Source organism: Pleurodeles waltl, chromosome 9, assembly GCF_031143425.1.
Source record: "Pleurodeles waltl isolate 20211129_DDA chromosome 9, aPleWal1.hap1.20221129, whole genome shotgun sequence".
Taxonomy (NCBI): Eukaryota; Metazoa; Chordata; class Amphibia; order Caudata; family Salamandridae; genus Pleurodeles; species Pleurodeles waltl.
This window is the reverse complement of record NC_090448.1, coordinates 893,104,723-893,121,926: the sequence shown is the minus strand read 5'-3', so window position 1 is coordinate 893,121,926 and position 17,204 is coordinate 893,104,723. Positions and strand designations below refer to the sequence as shown.

The 17,204-nt window shown below is 41.4% G+C and overlaps 1 protein-coding gene across 2 annotated transcripts in view; it reads left to right on the top strand.

The window, feature by feature from the left end:
- Positions 1 to 17,204, top strand: part of ASB2 (ankyrin repeat and SOCS box containing 2) — a 256,837-nt gene that overhangs the window by 73,718 nt on the left and 165,915 nt on the right. For both annotated transcript variants that reach the window (XM_069208232.1, XM_069208231.1), the window contains 2 exons: positions 5,257 to 5,612; positions 14,217 to 14,312. In XM_069208232.1, the coding sequence (XP_069064333.1) occupies positions 5,266 to 5,612; positions 14,217 to 14,312 (443 nt within the window). In that variant the 5' untranslated portion in view covers positions 5,257 to 5,265. The remainder of the gene's footprint in view (positions 1 to 5,256; positions 5,613 to 14,216; positions 14,313 to 17,204) is intronic.

Genomic DNA, 17,204 nt, shown 5'->3' with positions numbered 1-17,204 from the left:
AAGTAGTTATAGGATATCTTTGGGGCCAGTGCTTATTAGATGGGTCTTGTGAGGACTGTGCTTTGTTTTTTTCAATTTTTGTTTACTTCCCAATAGAATTACTTAGAATGCTTTATTTCCAATTTTCAGGTCCAGACTAGGGACAGCACTAGCTGTCTGACCAATCTTATGTTTCTCAAATAATTCATAACACAATTACATATATGTATATACATACATGGGCTTTCATTTAGCACTCCTCATCTATTGGTTTGCTCAAGTGGCATTCACATTTTGCTTCCACCCACCTCAGCCTACATTACAGGCCAATGAGTTGCCCATTCCAGCCTTTGCTCGCTTTAGTATGAGTGACAACATTTTGCTCTTGCACATGAGCTCTTGCGCAACCACTTTAAAAGTAGTTCATCTCAGTGCTACGGCTGGCAGATCAACATCTGCTTTTAATTCATCTACCAGTTCATCTTTTGTTATTTATTTTTGGTTGGGTCCTTATTTACATATAAATATTTGTTGTAATCACATGCATACCATATTTAGGTGGTGGTATTTTTATTTTTTAAACACTTTTAATGTTTACTAAAAATGTTTACAATTACAACTAAATGAAATATAAGCATTGCAGGCTTGCCAAGGCCAGACCTTTTAGTTTCACCTATGAATGTTTTACTTCTTCCAGTCTGTTCTTCAATTTGAAAAACATTAAGTTTTTGCCTCTGCTGGCACTTTTTTTGCACCTTTTTCATTTATTTTTTTGTCTTTTATTATCTCTTTTTTCCCTTGGAGATAACCCCCATACTTCTTTTCCATTCAAACGCTCTTTTCTTGTTTTCATTTTCTTTTTTATCTTGTCCCCCCATATCCTTTGGGGCTTTTCATATCATTGTTTTCTGTTTTCCTTTTTTGCTTTTCTTTCCAGAGCCGCTAAAATTCCCTTTGTTTCTCTTCATTTCACTCTTCTTTTTCCTTTCTACTTTCTGTTTTCGTGAACTTCCGCTATCCTATTTTCAAAAACTTTTTAAGCGTGTATAGAAATTTTGGCTATTTGAACATTTTTTGAGAGCTTGTAAAGCCTTGAAACTATCAATGTGGGAAGGTCGCAATTAGAATTTATATTGGATTATCCTTGTGACCAGCTAGAGGAGAGGTTTTAATTGCTTTTAGCAGAGGTATCACAGGATCAGGGAGGAACGCTGAGGGAAGTAAATGGAGGGGAATTGAGAACAGTTAGTAGATGGATCCCATGAGCAGTCTGAGCAGCGTCCTATACTGCTGTGGGGAGCGTGCTTTAAGTACAGTTACGGCAAGGGTCTTGACAGAAATAGGGGGATGGCGCTTGTGAGTTGTCTTTAATGTAGGTAGGCATGGGTTCCTGAAAGCAATTAGGTGAGGGGTGTTAAGTATTTTCAAGAGGGGAAGCAGGTTTACAATGCTGCTTATATCACACAATGCCTTTCCCACGAAGGTCCACTTGTGCCTTTATCACACATGCTGTTCCCACACATAGTAAGTATATGGTAAGGATAATTTTAGAGTTGGGTAGTGATAAAGGGTGGGAAGCGTAACTTTAGGATTTGGGGGTAGGGTAGTGGTAAAGGGTGGTAAGGTTAATTGGAGGGATTAGGGGTGGGTAGTGGTAAAGGGTATTAATTGTAATTTTAGTGTTTATGGGTGATAAGGGTCATTTTAGGGATTAGGGTGGGTAGTGGTAAACAATGGTAAAGGTAATTTTAGGATTTAGTGGTGAGTAGTGGTAAAGGGAGGTAAGGGTTATTTTACGGTGAAGTAGTAGGTAAAAGTTTGGTAAAACTAACTTTATAATTATGGGGTGGTTAGTGATAAAGGGTGGTAAGGGTGGTGTGTGGTTTTAGGGTTTAGGGTAGGTTGTATTAAGGGATGGTTAGGAGTATTTTTTTTAACGGAGGGGATATGGGGTTTCCCTATATATATATATATATATATATATAACAAAGGTTACAGGGACGTTGTAGTTAGGTTCTAAATTTACTGGCACAAAGCCATGGAAATCGCCAAGTTAGAGTTATTTCCAGTAACTATAACTTGTGCCCTAAGGTAACTATAACTTGCGCTCTCTCCATGTCAGTTTTCGCTTCACTAATTTGATGTTTCATTGATATTTTTAATTATGTTATAAAAGTTGTTGTGAGTGCTGTAATATCTGGGGTTATTAGAAGTGCATGGCACATGGCAAGGGTGGGAGTTATAGTCACGTTAAGGCGTGATTTAGCCCTTAGACGTTCAGATTCAATCTCAGCAATAATTAGCAAATTGAAACACAAACAAAAAAGTAAGTAATTATTAGTTGCTTAATTTCAAACATAAGGAAAAAAAAGAAAAAGGTATGATGAATTTCTGCACACTAAAGGCAGATGGGTGTGATTAGTCAATTCAGAATGACATTGCAAACATTGAAATCACCAAAAAGTCACAACTGCTGTTTTTTTATCAATTGGATAATAGGACTGAGGTGTGGCAAGTCTAGGCAGAGGGCTACCTGAGATGGTGCTAGGAGTCAGGATGGTGGAGATAAATTTGATATTACAAGCAATGAAACACTGGCAACAACAATGGCTCCAACCTCCTACCCTTGCATGAGACGGAAGAGAGGTAGTAAATACTCTGAGCAGTCAGAGAATTCATCAATTTACAAGGCAGCAACTTTAATATCAGGTAACTAACTATCTACACCAACACGGCTGCCTTTTTCTGCTGCCGGAGTTGTTACGACCTCAGTGACCAACCAGGAGCATCGTGACCTGCTGCAGAATGATGTGAAGTAAAAGCTCTGACCGTCCATCATGCAAAAAAAAAAACAGAAGTCTTGGTTTCAATTTAGTGTGCCACAAGCAAACGAACACAGTGGCGCCAACTTCTACCAAAAAGTGGGCCGCAGACACCTTCACAACCTGGTCTATATATAGTCTAGGAACAAGAAAAGGACCGCACCCAGAAGGCGACTGCTGCGACTGACAGTGCTGGAGTTTTGGAGGATAGAAATTAGTAGTGTCATTTCCAGCCAACTCATCTACTTCCACGACCTCCACCATCACACAAAGGATTAATAATTTGAATATAATTAATATTCTTGAATATAATTAATAATTAAAATATTGCAGATTATATTAGAAAAAAATAATAATTAGAATATTGCAAAGGATATTGCATAGTTTATATGTCGACACAGTAAACACGAAACAAGCTGTATCGGTATTTAAGTAATTGCAGAAAGTATGTGGAATATATTATTGTACTATGTAAATCATTTAAAGTCTCAATTTATAGTTTAGAATATACTATACGTGACTAAAAACGCCTGCGCTGAGAAAGTATTGTTTTGACTTTTAAGAAAATTAGAGAGTGAAACTAAACATTATTTAGGTTAAATGACCTGAGTCATTTAATAATTTGTGTATGTACCGTTTATCGGTTAGTCTATAGTTATTTAGATAAACCACTAGTTTTAGAAAGCGGGTTATATATATTAATTTATTAAGGGTGATCAACCGACATATCTAAAAATTTGTTTATGGGATTTTATTTTTTTACTATTGATGCTTGCTCGCATTCGCCTTATTGATGTTTACGTTTTTTTTTTTTTATGTTTTTCAATGTATCACTTTTGTCCTACAGATATGGTGAAACATTCTCTGGCCTGCGCACAATTTATCCCACTAGGGGAATATGTTGTTCTAGAGCACGCACGCAATGTAAGTGATGGACAGAGGTTTTCTGGGTCAATCACCCTCATTCCCACGTGACTACAATACCCAGGACTTCTGCTGTAGCACAGACACCCATTTAGGCAGTGCATTTGCCAGTGCCCTTACCTCAGATATAAGACTTTCCCCATCCCGCTCCTGACATTTACCACTCATCTGTCTACCTTTGGTGACCCACACCACCACCATTAACATCGAATATTCCAGCCCCTCACCTTCACCAGCTTATTTCAGGCATTTTCTTCTTGATATTCATAGGTTTAAGTTGTGCAGATGGAACGCCTTTCTTAGCTATCAAAATGTTTTCTTTCTCATGATGTTTCTTCTCTAGACAGCATCACTCAACCATGAGGCCAACCCACATACTTGGCCATTACTGCCCCCTCACGAAATGTATAGAAATGTTCATTTGTGTACCCCGTGAGCTACGTTAACATCTTACCCTGAGCATGTATTTGTCCTCGAGTGTCAGATGTTTCTCTCCCAGTTATGGCTAATCCTCTCAGCTACCTTCTGGGGCTAGGTCCTCCCACATCCACTTAAAAAATGCAGGCCAGACAATTAAAACTACCTCTTGTACTGTGACCACTCTTTCCCATCATTACTCAAGTATACTTTCTGGGATTAATAATCTTTGCCATTAGCCTGCATGAATGTTATCTTTCATTTTTCCTTCACTCAATCTTTCACTCTCTCCTACCACTTAAGCCAAGAAAAGTTTACTTAACAAGTTAAAAGATGCAGCAGACAGATTTTGAAATTAAGTATCAGAATTTTCTCTCCCACCTTTCACTACGGAGAGCATGCAAGAAATTGTTCTTTTCCGTTAGACCCTTGGAGCCTTGCAAAACTCTTGTCAAGCAAAGCATAATTGTCTACGATATGGCTATTTTACTTAAATGGAACTTCATGTATGGCGTAAGGATGGCTATGATGTCCAGAGTAGGCTGCTACCTCAAGTTACTATTAGAGTGGTGGTCTTCATTACCTTGTGTTATTGTCAGCCCAAAGAGCTTACCTATTGAGTGCTGGGCGTTGCCTAACCCAGACCTTGCCAGCTCATTTCCACATTATATAGACATTTTCTGACTAAACACCTCCGCACAGTTAAACAAAAGAAAACTAGTCTATAGGCAATTGAGGGTTTTTAGGTTCAGAATCTCGATTTTAAAGAAACTTGGTAGTAATTCCCTTTTTTCTCCTGCCTATGCACTTGTAAGCGGTTAGAAGTAGAGATATAAGGATATGTATTTATTGGATTCACCTACATGAATAACTGCAGAATTTAAGCACTCTAAATTGAAAATACATTTCAGTTAGTCTTAATAGATAAGATGACTATGTGACCACTGTGTTGAAATTTGCATAGAGCAGTAGAGAATAGTAATAGAAGCACCTAAAAAAACACTTCCCATGCCTAAAGGGATGAATTAAACGTTGTTGGCCAAATCTCAGAAATTTCCCACTGACCGACAAATAGATGAACCATAACTTATTTTATTGCATTTTTTTACACTAGGACTCCAAGATGGCCATACAGGTTTCAAGCCAGGGACTGGAATCGCGAACATTCACTTCTGAAGAATACAGCCTATATAGTGGCTTGAGTGAGGAGGAGCTGATCGAAATGGCCATAGAGCAGAGTCTGATGGAAAATTCTTCAAACCAGATACAAGCACAAGCCCAAGCTCAAACTCAAGCCCATACACAAGCCCAAGTCAGAGCTCAGAACCAAGGCCATGCCCCAGACCAGACCACTGGCATGCAGAAAACACCAAGTGTCCAACCAGGTCCATCTGCAGTCAGTCAACAGAACAGGTCCTTTGCCGCACCGTCGACTCAGAATCAAGCAAGACACTTTCATCGCCAAAACAGGTGAGCACTCTCACAACCTTGTGTTTATCCTGACTACAGAATGTGCATTGTGCAGTATTTGTTTCATGTCTGGAATTAGAGGGCAGTGGTCTTGCCCAAGTCCCCCAGATATTTAGCCAACTCAATAGGACTTTCAACGAGAAAAAAACAATGCTTTGAGACTAGGACTCCCTGCATTTAAGCTACAAAATATAGTGCCATTCTACACCTTGACCTTTATAGTGCTGTTTTGGAGGTGGGATGTGTGGAGGCAGAAGATAAGTAGGAGGAGAGGCAAGGAAGAGGAAGCCGTGAAGATAGGGAGGAAGGAAAACACAACTAGTTGCATGACAATCTTTTAGAACAGGAAGAGGTTTTGAAGGGTGGCAAACTCTGAAGGAGGATTCTCATGAGAAAGTAAGATGGGCACAAGAAATGTTAGAGTACATAGTGGACCACAAAAAGTGGTTGTGTAGTAGTAGTTGAATGTAAAGTGCATAGAAGTAAATATGAACAAGATGAAAGCATTGGAAAGGAGACACAGCAATGGAAGCATAGAACAATAAGAGGAGCAGGATGCACAGACCAAAGTTTATGGTGGAAAAAGTGTGGGGAAGGATTTATAGAGGTGAAATAATGCAGCAGGGTATATAAGGGACTAAATCGTGGAGCAGAATACGTAGGAGAAAGGGGTCTGATGAATGTGACAAAGATGTTGAGGAGAAGGAGGAGCGTGTGGCACCAGAATATTGTGGCCTATCATCTGACAATAACATAGTGTCCTGAATTTCTTCTACAAAATATCGTCCTGTTGGAGTTAATAATAGCAAATCTACTTTCAATGAATTGATATTGTTGTCAATGGTATGTATGCCACAATATTTATCCCCAACAATATTTTTGTTCTTGATATTCTTACACACAACTGGTGTGCGAGGAGGAAGCTTGGGATATGAGAAGTAAAACAGTAAAAACGTTTGGAGCAGGAAATATAGAAAGTAAAAATTATTTGACGTGTTGGCAGATGGCATGTGAAGGTTTGAGTAAAAAAAATATAGCAGTAGCTGGTGTCATTAGAGAAGGGAGTATGACGGTAGGGATTATTAAAAAATGATAATAGAGAAAAATACAAATTAGGTAAAAAGGTGAGAGCAGGTGGAGTGGTGGGAGAGGCTTTAAACCATGTTTTCTGTGAGAATTATAACTGGTGACACAAAGTGGAAGATGAGGTATGTGTCAAGGGTATCAAAGTGGAGGAAGGGAGTTAGAACTATGTACGGGGGCAGGCAATATGGAGGGAAAAGTGTGGGAAAGAACAAATAAAAGGTTGAGTTGTGAAGCAAGCACTAGGCATTCTCTCCTTAGGAGATGCTTGTTGCAACAGCCCACTGTTGTCAAGTGTCACCAAACGAAGATACTGTGTCTAATTTAGAGGAAGAATGCCACATATATATCTAGCCCATTAAAAATGTGTTTCCATGAAACTTAGGCCCATATTTAAGAGGGCCTATTGCCGCCTTGCGCCACATTAGCCTCATTTTTTTGTTTATGCTAATGTGGCCCATTGAGGCCAAAATCGCCACACCATATTAACAAAGTGGCGCAATTCATGCATTGCGCCACTTTGTAACTCCTTATTCCACATTATACCCACAACAGGCATAATATATGGAAGGAGAAGTTCCCCTGATAATCTAAGAGATTCCACTGTGTCATTTTTTACGGATACTTCTAACACCTGCACACAGCAGGCGTTAAAAGGGGGCACGCCATTGCTTTCAGTGGGCCCCTATGTACTGTGCAGGATTAGAGCCAAAATGATGGCAGTAATCCTACACAGCACATCAATAGCATTAAAAATTTTGACGCTATTGCCCTACCCTGTGCCATGGTGCTCCGTATATTAAATACGGCCTACACATGGTGGCGGTAGGGGGCGCTAAGAGGTGCAATAAAAGTAGTGCTGCATTGGATGCAGGACCACTTTTCTTAAATCAGGTCCTTATTTTTTAAGATTCCGTTGTGGGTAGGAATAAGCATTACCTAATTCCATAAGCGATGACTGAAACAGGCGAACTAATAGTAATAACACATATTATGGAGGGACATGCAAGTTAAGGCCACAATATAGAAAGTGGCACCATGCGCACTTTACTTTAAAAGTTGTACTGCTGCTCTAGAAATGAACACTGTAATCTCAAACCTACCCGTGCCCAGCAGATAAGAGAGGGGCTTACTGGCCACTTCACTTCAGTAGGTTGCCAGTCAGGAATTTTAAGTGAATTGGTGCCTGGACCCAGGCCACTTAGCACATCAGCCTGGTTTATACAAAAAAGACGATCCTGTAATGTGAGAGCGGCCATCTTTACTAACATGTCGTGTTCCTAATACACAATGTAAATAGTCCGCTAAGAGGTCTCCAAGCCACCGAAACTCCACCGTTGCCAAGAGCGCTGCTCCTTACTACGATTACTCCATCACTGGTATGTCTTATCTAGTTTGGCACACGTGGGCGGGTGCTACCATTAGTAACAGCTCGTGCAGTAGGCAGTGACCTCGCACACCGGTGCTTCATTAGCAAACAAAGGAAGTGCATGGGTCACATCTTTTTCTTAGGAGCGTGAGGCCGGTGTAGGTGAATGCCTGTGCTGCCCAACACCAAGTCTTATGCCAGCCACCTCATGCCTCTTTCTTCCGCCACGCTACACTTCCTGTCTTTCTCTCACTCTTGCATGTTCCTTTCCGTCCCTGTTTTCTCCCTTTGCTACTGTGTTCCTAGCATTCGTTTCCTCGTTTCTCCTTGTTTTGCTTTTCTTTATCTATCTCTAGCCCAAACTGTTGAAGAAAAATATGTCGTAGGCCATAAATGAGAGCCAGTGGCCGGCAGTGCCACACATTCAGCACAACGGACACTTTCCTGCAGTGCACTGCTTGCCCTCCAAAGATGCACACGTACTTATTAAGGGTGGATTTCGAAAACAAATAAGTGCCAGAGACCAAGATATTGCTTAGGATGCAACTGCAGCTTGCACTATCCACTGCCCCCTGAGTGCTACAAAGCGCTAGTTCCAATGGCCTGAATGCACTGCTAATATTATTTTTCAGTGTAAATTGAATTGCTAAACGTTTGTGCTTCGATGTGCCACCATGTGGCAGACAGCTATAGGAAATGTGCCGGTGAGAAGAATTAAGTGTAGGTCCCCAGCACCGGCAAAACAGGCACAAATAAGGCACTTGTGCTTCTCCGTCATATCTTTTTCTGTTAACCCCCATGTTCTCACACCTGCCTATAAATGAAACCTATCTGCATCCTTTCAGTGCAACAGCACACGGATTCCATGTTGAACTTTTTATAGTACTAAATAACCTGATGCTACAGATTGCTAAAACGAGTTTGTTTAATGATGTTAAATCGTATGAAGGTTTTTGTGATTGGATTTTACCCATAAATCCTTGCGGTTTGTAGAACAATAATACGTATTTACCCGAAAACTGCTTAGTTCAATAAGGTGCTTCGAGTCCAAGTAGTTCATGAGCATCCTATTGCCTGCCCTTTACAGACAACTTCGAATTGTTTACTTTTAAAAAATGCCTGGGATCCACACTCCATTAATAAACAGTTACAGTCAGGCTTCGTCTTTTTTATTTTCGTTCTTAAAATTAGTAATTTCGAAATCCATGCTTTGTTAGAAGAGCCACTTCAACCGCCTGGCAACAAGACAATCTGCACATCTAATTTAGGATAATTTGCTCTTTCCCTCCTCCTTCGGCATGCCTCTCGGTTATTATTAACTGACAGAGTATTCTGGTCTCCCTCTTCTAGCACTGGGCATTTGTATGGATTCTCTTCACCTGTCACTCATAAGAGATTCATTTTCCGAACGCGTCCATGCAGAGACAAACATTGCTCTTTCTGGCCCACAAGCCCCCTTTAGAATTCTTCAAACTCCCCTAGACCATCCCCTGCTTCACCACGTTTACCACAGTTCCCCAGAGACACGCATTCAGCCATCGTTGCTTCATCACTTCCTGTTTCTAGAGGAAGTAGGGAGGATCAATGAGTGCACGTTTAGGATTGCAAAACTCGACAATATTTGTAAGCAAAACTTCCGCAATCCCGCCCGGCATGCACCCAAAAGCTGTCTGTATCCTTTCCATGGGTAGTCGGTCTGCTAAACATGCCTAGAACACTTGTCTATACTGCCCAAAGAGCGCTGCTATAATAATGATATTCTTATTGGTTGTCATTCTCTCTTCAATAATTCTGAGCTAAAATGTTCCATTCTACAATAGGCAAGAGGAAGAGAACGGTGTCACTGTGATTGATGTTCAATTTATTGAAATCACACGTACACATGGGTAGGTGGATGGATCATATCAGCGAATACTTAAGTCTTCAAACCCAAAGATGTGGGGTGAAATGCAGTGAGGTTTTACATTCTCCCTTGAACTTTATTGTTGTCTAAACATTTTTGGAGGCAGTGTCATTTGAAAAAAATGATATATATTTTGAAGAGTAGCTGTATTTTGCTTTATCCAAGGTAAAGTGGGGCCCTATTTAGAGTTTGGCGTATATTCATCAAATTAGGGTGTGCCAGCTGTGTTATACGTTCACCTGGAGTCTCAGTAGAAAATACACAAGAAACATATGAAAAGCAGCCAAAATCTGAAGTTGAAAAACCAAATAAAAGTATGCGGAATTCAGTGTGGAAACACCGATTACTGCATGTTATTCCTTGATATTCTATGATGCCTGATGAGTAACTGGGGGGCGGGGGTGCAGATTCCAATCACAAATCTGCACCTCTCTAAAAGCAGGCGTAAGTCTACTACGATTCTACATCACATGACAAACAAAAAGGTGCAAGGATTTCTCGAGCTCTTGGAGTTTAAGCACTCTCTGTTTCTCAACAAAATATAGTAGCTTTTACACTTTTTGTTGTCATTTGGCCTCACCTGATGGGGGCGCTCTGATATCGGTGCCTCTTCTCGCCTAAAGGTAGAGCAAATGTAGGAGTAGAGCAAAGAGTTTATCGAGAGGTAAAGCAATAGAATAGTGTTAAGTTGGAGCCAGTGGCGTGAGAACTGGAGGAGCTGGGAGTTGGGAATATTTGTTGATGCTTTAAAGGTGAGCTTAATATTTGCTCTAGTAAACTTCTTAAAGACTATGGTAAAAGATGGCTGGTACGAGTCAAATAACCTCTGGCAACTCCTAAGACCTTATTAATTAACGTAATGTTGGTCAGACAGAATGGGTTAAACTTTTTGATCTATAAGGACCTTAATTTGGCCGAGACCAAAACTATTTGAGTAAGGTCATTTGTAGAAATAAATGCATGTAGTGTGAAGAGTTTTACCCCTTTCCACCTGTGGTATGATAGGGTGTGCAACCTCTGCACCCTCATCGTGTTAGTAAAACAGGTTTAAGCACATTTTCCCCACAAGAGCATTGAAAACTGAGTTTTTTTTTTTTAGATTTAGGGCCATATGTACGAACACATTTTCCCATAGACACAGAATGGGTAAAACCCTTTGCTACATCTGGCCCTTAAAGAGCATGTTTCAAGCAGCAGTATAACCGTTACTCAAGTTTACAATGGAGGGATTATGATAACTCTTTTTTGCGCGTTCCCATATTTGCTTGCTGGCTTGCAGGAGACATATTAGTTTGTTCCTCATTTCTAAGTAACTATGTTATGACCGGACCGGCATGGTCTTGAAAGCTAGCAAACAAAAAATATTATTTAGCGTAGTCTGGTCTGCATGAGTGAATGATGTTTTTTTTTGCCTTCGTAATTTATCTTTTAACTTGATAACCTGATTTTCTCCCTATTTTTGTTATAGAGCAAAGGAACAATATGAGTAGCAGCTATTCAACCTTCAATTGCACACATAGGTCTCCTTTATGAGTTGCTGGTATCATTGGAGTTGTCTACAACAATGTAGGGAGGGGATATCATTGCGGGCAAAACTAAGTGGTTGGTGTTTCTAGACCTAAAATTTTTTAATCTGGAAACACTGACTGGTTTTACCAGGTTTTGAATCTGCACCCAGAAACAAATGTGGTTGGTAGAGGTAAAGGTGCTGCGGGCAGGCTCACAGATTGTCTCCCGACTTGCCCCCTTGAGCACGAGAAGAGGAGCAAACAGCGCTCTGCTGTTGAAACCACAGACTGCCCTCCCAAAAAAATACACATACTGCTCCTCTGGGAATAACTCCAATCCTAAACATCCCCCTACATATGTTTACCATCTGCCGATTAGAGGTAGCAAGCCAACAAATTAACAGGGAAAGCCGAGCCACAGCCAAGCCAATGGCCTGGCTCTGCTCTAAGACCCCATGCTCGGGGCAAGCCCAGAAAATAGTTGGCACATAAATCATGTAGCATATTTGAAGTAAAAGTATGGAAAAACTCTCTTAAAATGTCCCAAAAATTGTATTTGTTTAATGTGCAGATATATTTCTAATTAGTACATCAGATTATATCACTGCATTGAGAGGTATGTACTGAAAGTGATCATTTTTAAACATGAAAATGAGCACATTCCAGACACCCAGCCTGACAACACCCTGACAGCAATGTCATTAGTAAACTAAGAGGCAAGTCAATTGTCACCTGTACTGAATATGTGCCCTAGGTTCTTATTACATATGGAGAAACTTTAGATTTTACGATTCAAACACAACAGGTTTTGTACACTGCACATCCTCAACTCATGCATTTGAAGGTGCTCCCATGTGTATTTGAAGGTGCTCCCATGTGTGGTAACGAAGAAAAAGGAGTCTCAGTGAAATAAAATATTTGCCAAAGATGACACAATTTAAACAAGCCGGGAAACCGGGATGGATTCCAGGTTTTCTGGTTTCACGGTATGCAATTTAGCCACTGATGGATATCATTAGCTCTCCATTTTAATATTAAAGATTTATGCATTATTTTTAATGTATAGAAGACACATAAGAGCTTAGCTCATTTTGGGCCCAATGGTCAAAGAGGACCTTGAGCTGAGCCAGTCCCTGGTCTCTGGCTCGAGTCTGGTGCAACCCTTTATTGGTTTGTCCTCCTCTACTGCTTATAAAAGTTGGTAAATATCTGTGTTAAACTCCCCAGATTCAGGGAAAATATACCTTGAAGGACCTAGGACGTCCTTTCTACCAAAGTATTCTTTAGTGTGAGGCAGCGCCTAATTTGAGCACTTATTTTTAGAGAATGGCACACAGTGCTAAGTTTGGGCTGGTGGTTTCCAGTGCTTGGCATGGGTACTTAATTGTTACCACTGGACCTAGTGACAATCCACCACAGGGTGACACTGTCTGTCTAATTTTGAGATGAGCACAACAACAGAGTTTAATGGGTCATTAAAAAAGAATATAACCTGCTGCTCAAGCCATTGTTATAGCTTTGAATGGCCTGGAATAGTCTGAATTCACACACTTGTAGGAGGCCAAAAGTTTGTGTTTGTGTTGGTAGCATCATTAGCACAACTGACAAGGGCAATGGGTGGTACAGACTGTAGTGGATTCCCAAGAAGGTCACTGGCACTTACTTTTTTTTTTACAAATGAAATACTGCCCGCACATTTTTTTTTGCTCATCGGACATTTCCAGCATCAAGAGCGGGGAAAACACATGAGGGGAAAGGTTGGAGAAAGAGAAAGACAGAAAAACCACCACGAAGGAAGAAAACAGGGACCTGGAGGAGGCATGAGGTGCATCGCAGACTATGCAGCCAATAGCGCCGGCCGCGGGCTTCTGAGCAGAGATTTGGGCACGTTAATCATTCTTTAACAAATGTAACACTGATCTGGGATCTATAAATGTATGATGCCTTTTATCTCATAGGGAGATACTGATAGGAATTATCAATTCAGGCCCTAGTGTTTCCCACAAAGTTAACAAAGAATTTGTAGTGGGGCCATAGAAGATAGACAGCAGTAATACAAGCATTTTTCACAAACACGCACACATAAAATCAGTCTTGGTATTCAAATGCATGTCACAATTCATTATTGTTAGTCTTGCACACGCATTATTTCCTAGTCCTTAGTTACGGACAAACGGGTAATTTATTCCCATTCATTAACAGCGCTGCCTTCAGTCTTGCACACACAGGTTACAGCACTCCAGTCTTTCATATACCGGCAATTCCCTAGTTTTGCGACACGCAGGACCCCTCAGTCCTGTACTAGTTCATATTCACGTGCTGAAGAAGGTGTCATTACAACATCGACACCTCAGCTCAGATGTCATATCCTTGATTGCACTGGAAGGGGTTGGGATGCAGCAGCTTGTGTCCTCGGGCCATGTGCATCTATCTTCCTGTGTCTGTTCCTTTTTTTTTTTAGCTCATTGTTGTCTTATATGGTCATTCAAATCCCCTGACATTTCCTCTAAGGGCCAAAAATAATCAAGAGCTGCGGGCAGCTGAGTGCGGAGAGCCAGGCCGCCATCTGCTTCCAGTCAGGGTGGGAGGGCTGTGTGTATCTGTAGGCCGAGGCTCTGCCTGCACCAGTGCGGCTGGGGCGCAGCATCCCCGGGGCCGGCTCCAGGTGCCGCTCCTACCATGACCTGCTTCTCTTATGTGGAATATTTCTCTTTGTTTCACTCCTGTCTCCGCTCCTCTAGGCCTGCACCCGGGACACATTCAGCTCCCGCCGCCACCCCGACGGCACCTCGAGGGAACCGATATGATGGCAGCCCATTCCCTGCTCCCGAGCCCGTGTGAGTACCAAGCACATCCTTCGCGCAGCGCGGCCGGAATCGGGTCCATTCTGCCTTTCTTTGTTTCCACCATCCACTGCCTCTGTTCTTTTCAATTCTTCGCCCCTGCATCCACGCTGTGCCGTCTCGTGACCCTCTTTCCAACAGGTATTCGCTCCGACCCTCCCTCCTCCCCTTCCTTCACTGCGTTCCCTTTTCTTAGTGTCTTTGCTTCTCTTCTTTACTTCCATCAACCTCTCCCTCACCTCTCGTTTCCTCCTGCTCCCTGACTTTCACATTCACTGTTTCTTTATAGCCTCTAACATGCTGCTCTAATAACCTGGTTATACTTTCTCCTTAACGTTGTTATCATTTCTCTCTTCTCCAAATGCTTTGTTTCTTAATTGGTCTTTGATGTTCATGTTCATTTGTTTTCTATGATCCTGTAACACTTCATTCTTGTTTACTCTTGATATGACCTTGAGTGGAACCTCTGCTTCGAGAGCTCAGATTGTCCTTGAAGAGAAGTGTGACAGATCTCTCGCACGCCCGGAGTGAATTGTGGGCTTAGTCTGGTTAGGAGTGGGCTTTAATGCCGCACAAGTTTGCTCCATGAAATCTCTACTTCCACGCACGTGCGTACTCACTCGTGCACATAGGTAACATGCCAGCCAGCCCAATACCATTTTCAACCACTGCAAATGATTTTTTTTTTACATTTAAAGGAATAATTGATCTGAGAACTTGAAATGAAACCATTGCAAAACAAATGCTATGATGCTTTTGAGACACGTCTATACGTCTAAATAGCAACATTCACTGTACTGACCTCATTTACACTTTTTTAGGAAACAGACACACTAGCGATCACAGTCTGATAAAACTTTTTTCGAGCTAAAAGAGAAGATATCTCTGCACACAAAACCCGAAAATGCACCCTAGGTGTAGTTTTTATGAGATATTAAGTAAGAGAGTGGGGACTATACCTTGAATGCAGGTTATTTCACAAGTGTATGCGACTCTTAGGGGAAAGGAAAGTAATATTCAGTGCTTAATTTGAGCCGGTGGTTTCCGGTGGGTGCACCAGCACTTATTTTTGAGGGCCAGAATTGATTTTTTTGCATCAGTCGTTTACTGTGAGTAAAAGACACATATTGGATTGACGGAGGAAGTAAAAAACGAGAAAGCGTCACAAAGGGAGAAAGCAGAAAACTGCAAGAGTGAGCTGAAGGGGCAGGGAGTGGCTGTAAATGGATTAAAGAGGCCCGAGATGGCTTTGGGATGACCGCAGCCTCAGTATTATGTGCTCACACATGTAATTACAGCCCACGAGTTTAAAAATTTAAAGGAGAGCTTTGGCACCAGCATGTTTTTATTTACAAATTAAGCACTGATATTACTGACTGCAGGCAAGGTGTGATTTCCTTACTCTTATGTGATGTGAATGACAATATCTTTCCTGACTTCACTGCACTTCCGATGAAATGCACAATTACAGTGCACATGGCAGTAGAGAAATCTGTGGATATCAAAGTGATCTTTTGTTTGAAGACAAAAGTAAAAAGAGTATTTGTAAAATGTCATAACAATTCTGACCCTGAGCTTGCAGATTTTCTACAATGTGCAAAATGTTGTCTTGGAGGGTCAGGTGAGGGAGGCATAAGCTAGGCGTGTTACCTCTGCGAATAAGGTAATAGTCTCCCTTATGCAGAGGCCTAGCCTGTGGGCAGAATGCCTTTTGTGAACCCATTTCTATCCGCCAGTTCCGCACAATGAACATTTGAGGGCAGGTGTTTTCAAGGAATCTGAAGTGCATTTTAGCAAGTGCTTAGTTTTGTCCTTTATCTATTATTTTTCTTCGCAATTTTTGCAGGCTAAGCTGAGGAGCGAAACCGGAGGTGCTTTGAAGTGCGAGTGATAGCAAAATCCACTTGTTTCCCTTTTTATCATTTTAAAAATGTGCCCTTGTTAGTGTTAACATTCTTATAAAATGAATACCCACACAAAGCAAAAGAAGCTTATCTAAGCAGCTATATAAATGAGCCACTGAAGGTGAACATGCTTGTCAGTGCTGAGCAAAATTAATTAAATTGGAAGTCTCTTAATGAGTCTTCTGCAGATTCGTTGTCGGGTGGTTGTGTCTGAAGAAGGGTTATTAGGCTGTGCTAGAGCTTTAAGTGGTGGCACTCGAGCTCTCCCTGCCATTTACCGTTCTCAATCTATGTCAATTATGTGCTTGATTGATGGAAGCTCAGGCCTATACCTCGTCGGTCAGGCAGCAGTGAGCCATGATCACAGAGCCTGATGTCAGAACATGGCAGATGACATATAGCAGGAACTGCAAGAGCTCAGAGCAGACTTTCAATGTACAGCACTGAACGATAAGGGACAACGTGCCTCCATTTTCTATGCGGAATAAGTCTGTCTCTCTATTGCATCCAAAGCAATTTTCAAAAATACAGAAACTATGATAGCAGCCCAAAGTATCAACCTGTGGTGTGCACTAGCACCCAACTCCTCCATTAAATTATTTACTTCTCCCCATTCTTCAAGGTAATAATAATCCTCCTGTCCCTGTTCTTAGCTGATTCAGAACTGGACGCTAAGCAGCTACCTAGAACCCATCTGGAACAATGCAGGATTCATTCTTTTCATCAACAGCACCAATCAAGCCTCGAATCAAGCCTGGCTGGCAAACATAAACCTCAACGACCACTGCCTGATGACAGCTAATGTGAATTTACTTTGATGTCCTTTGGCATAGACCTCTATTTAAAGAATCATATCGCTAACAAAACAACTACTGGGCAGTACCCGCTCTGCTACTGAAAAAGCAAACCCTTTCCTCTCCAAAACCATCTCTAATGATCGGGCCAAAGACTGATCCTCGCCCACCCGAATGAAGGCAGTGGT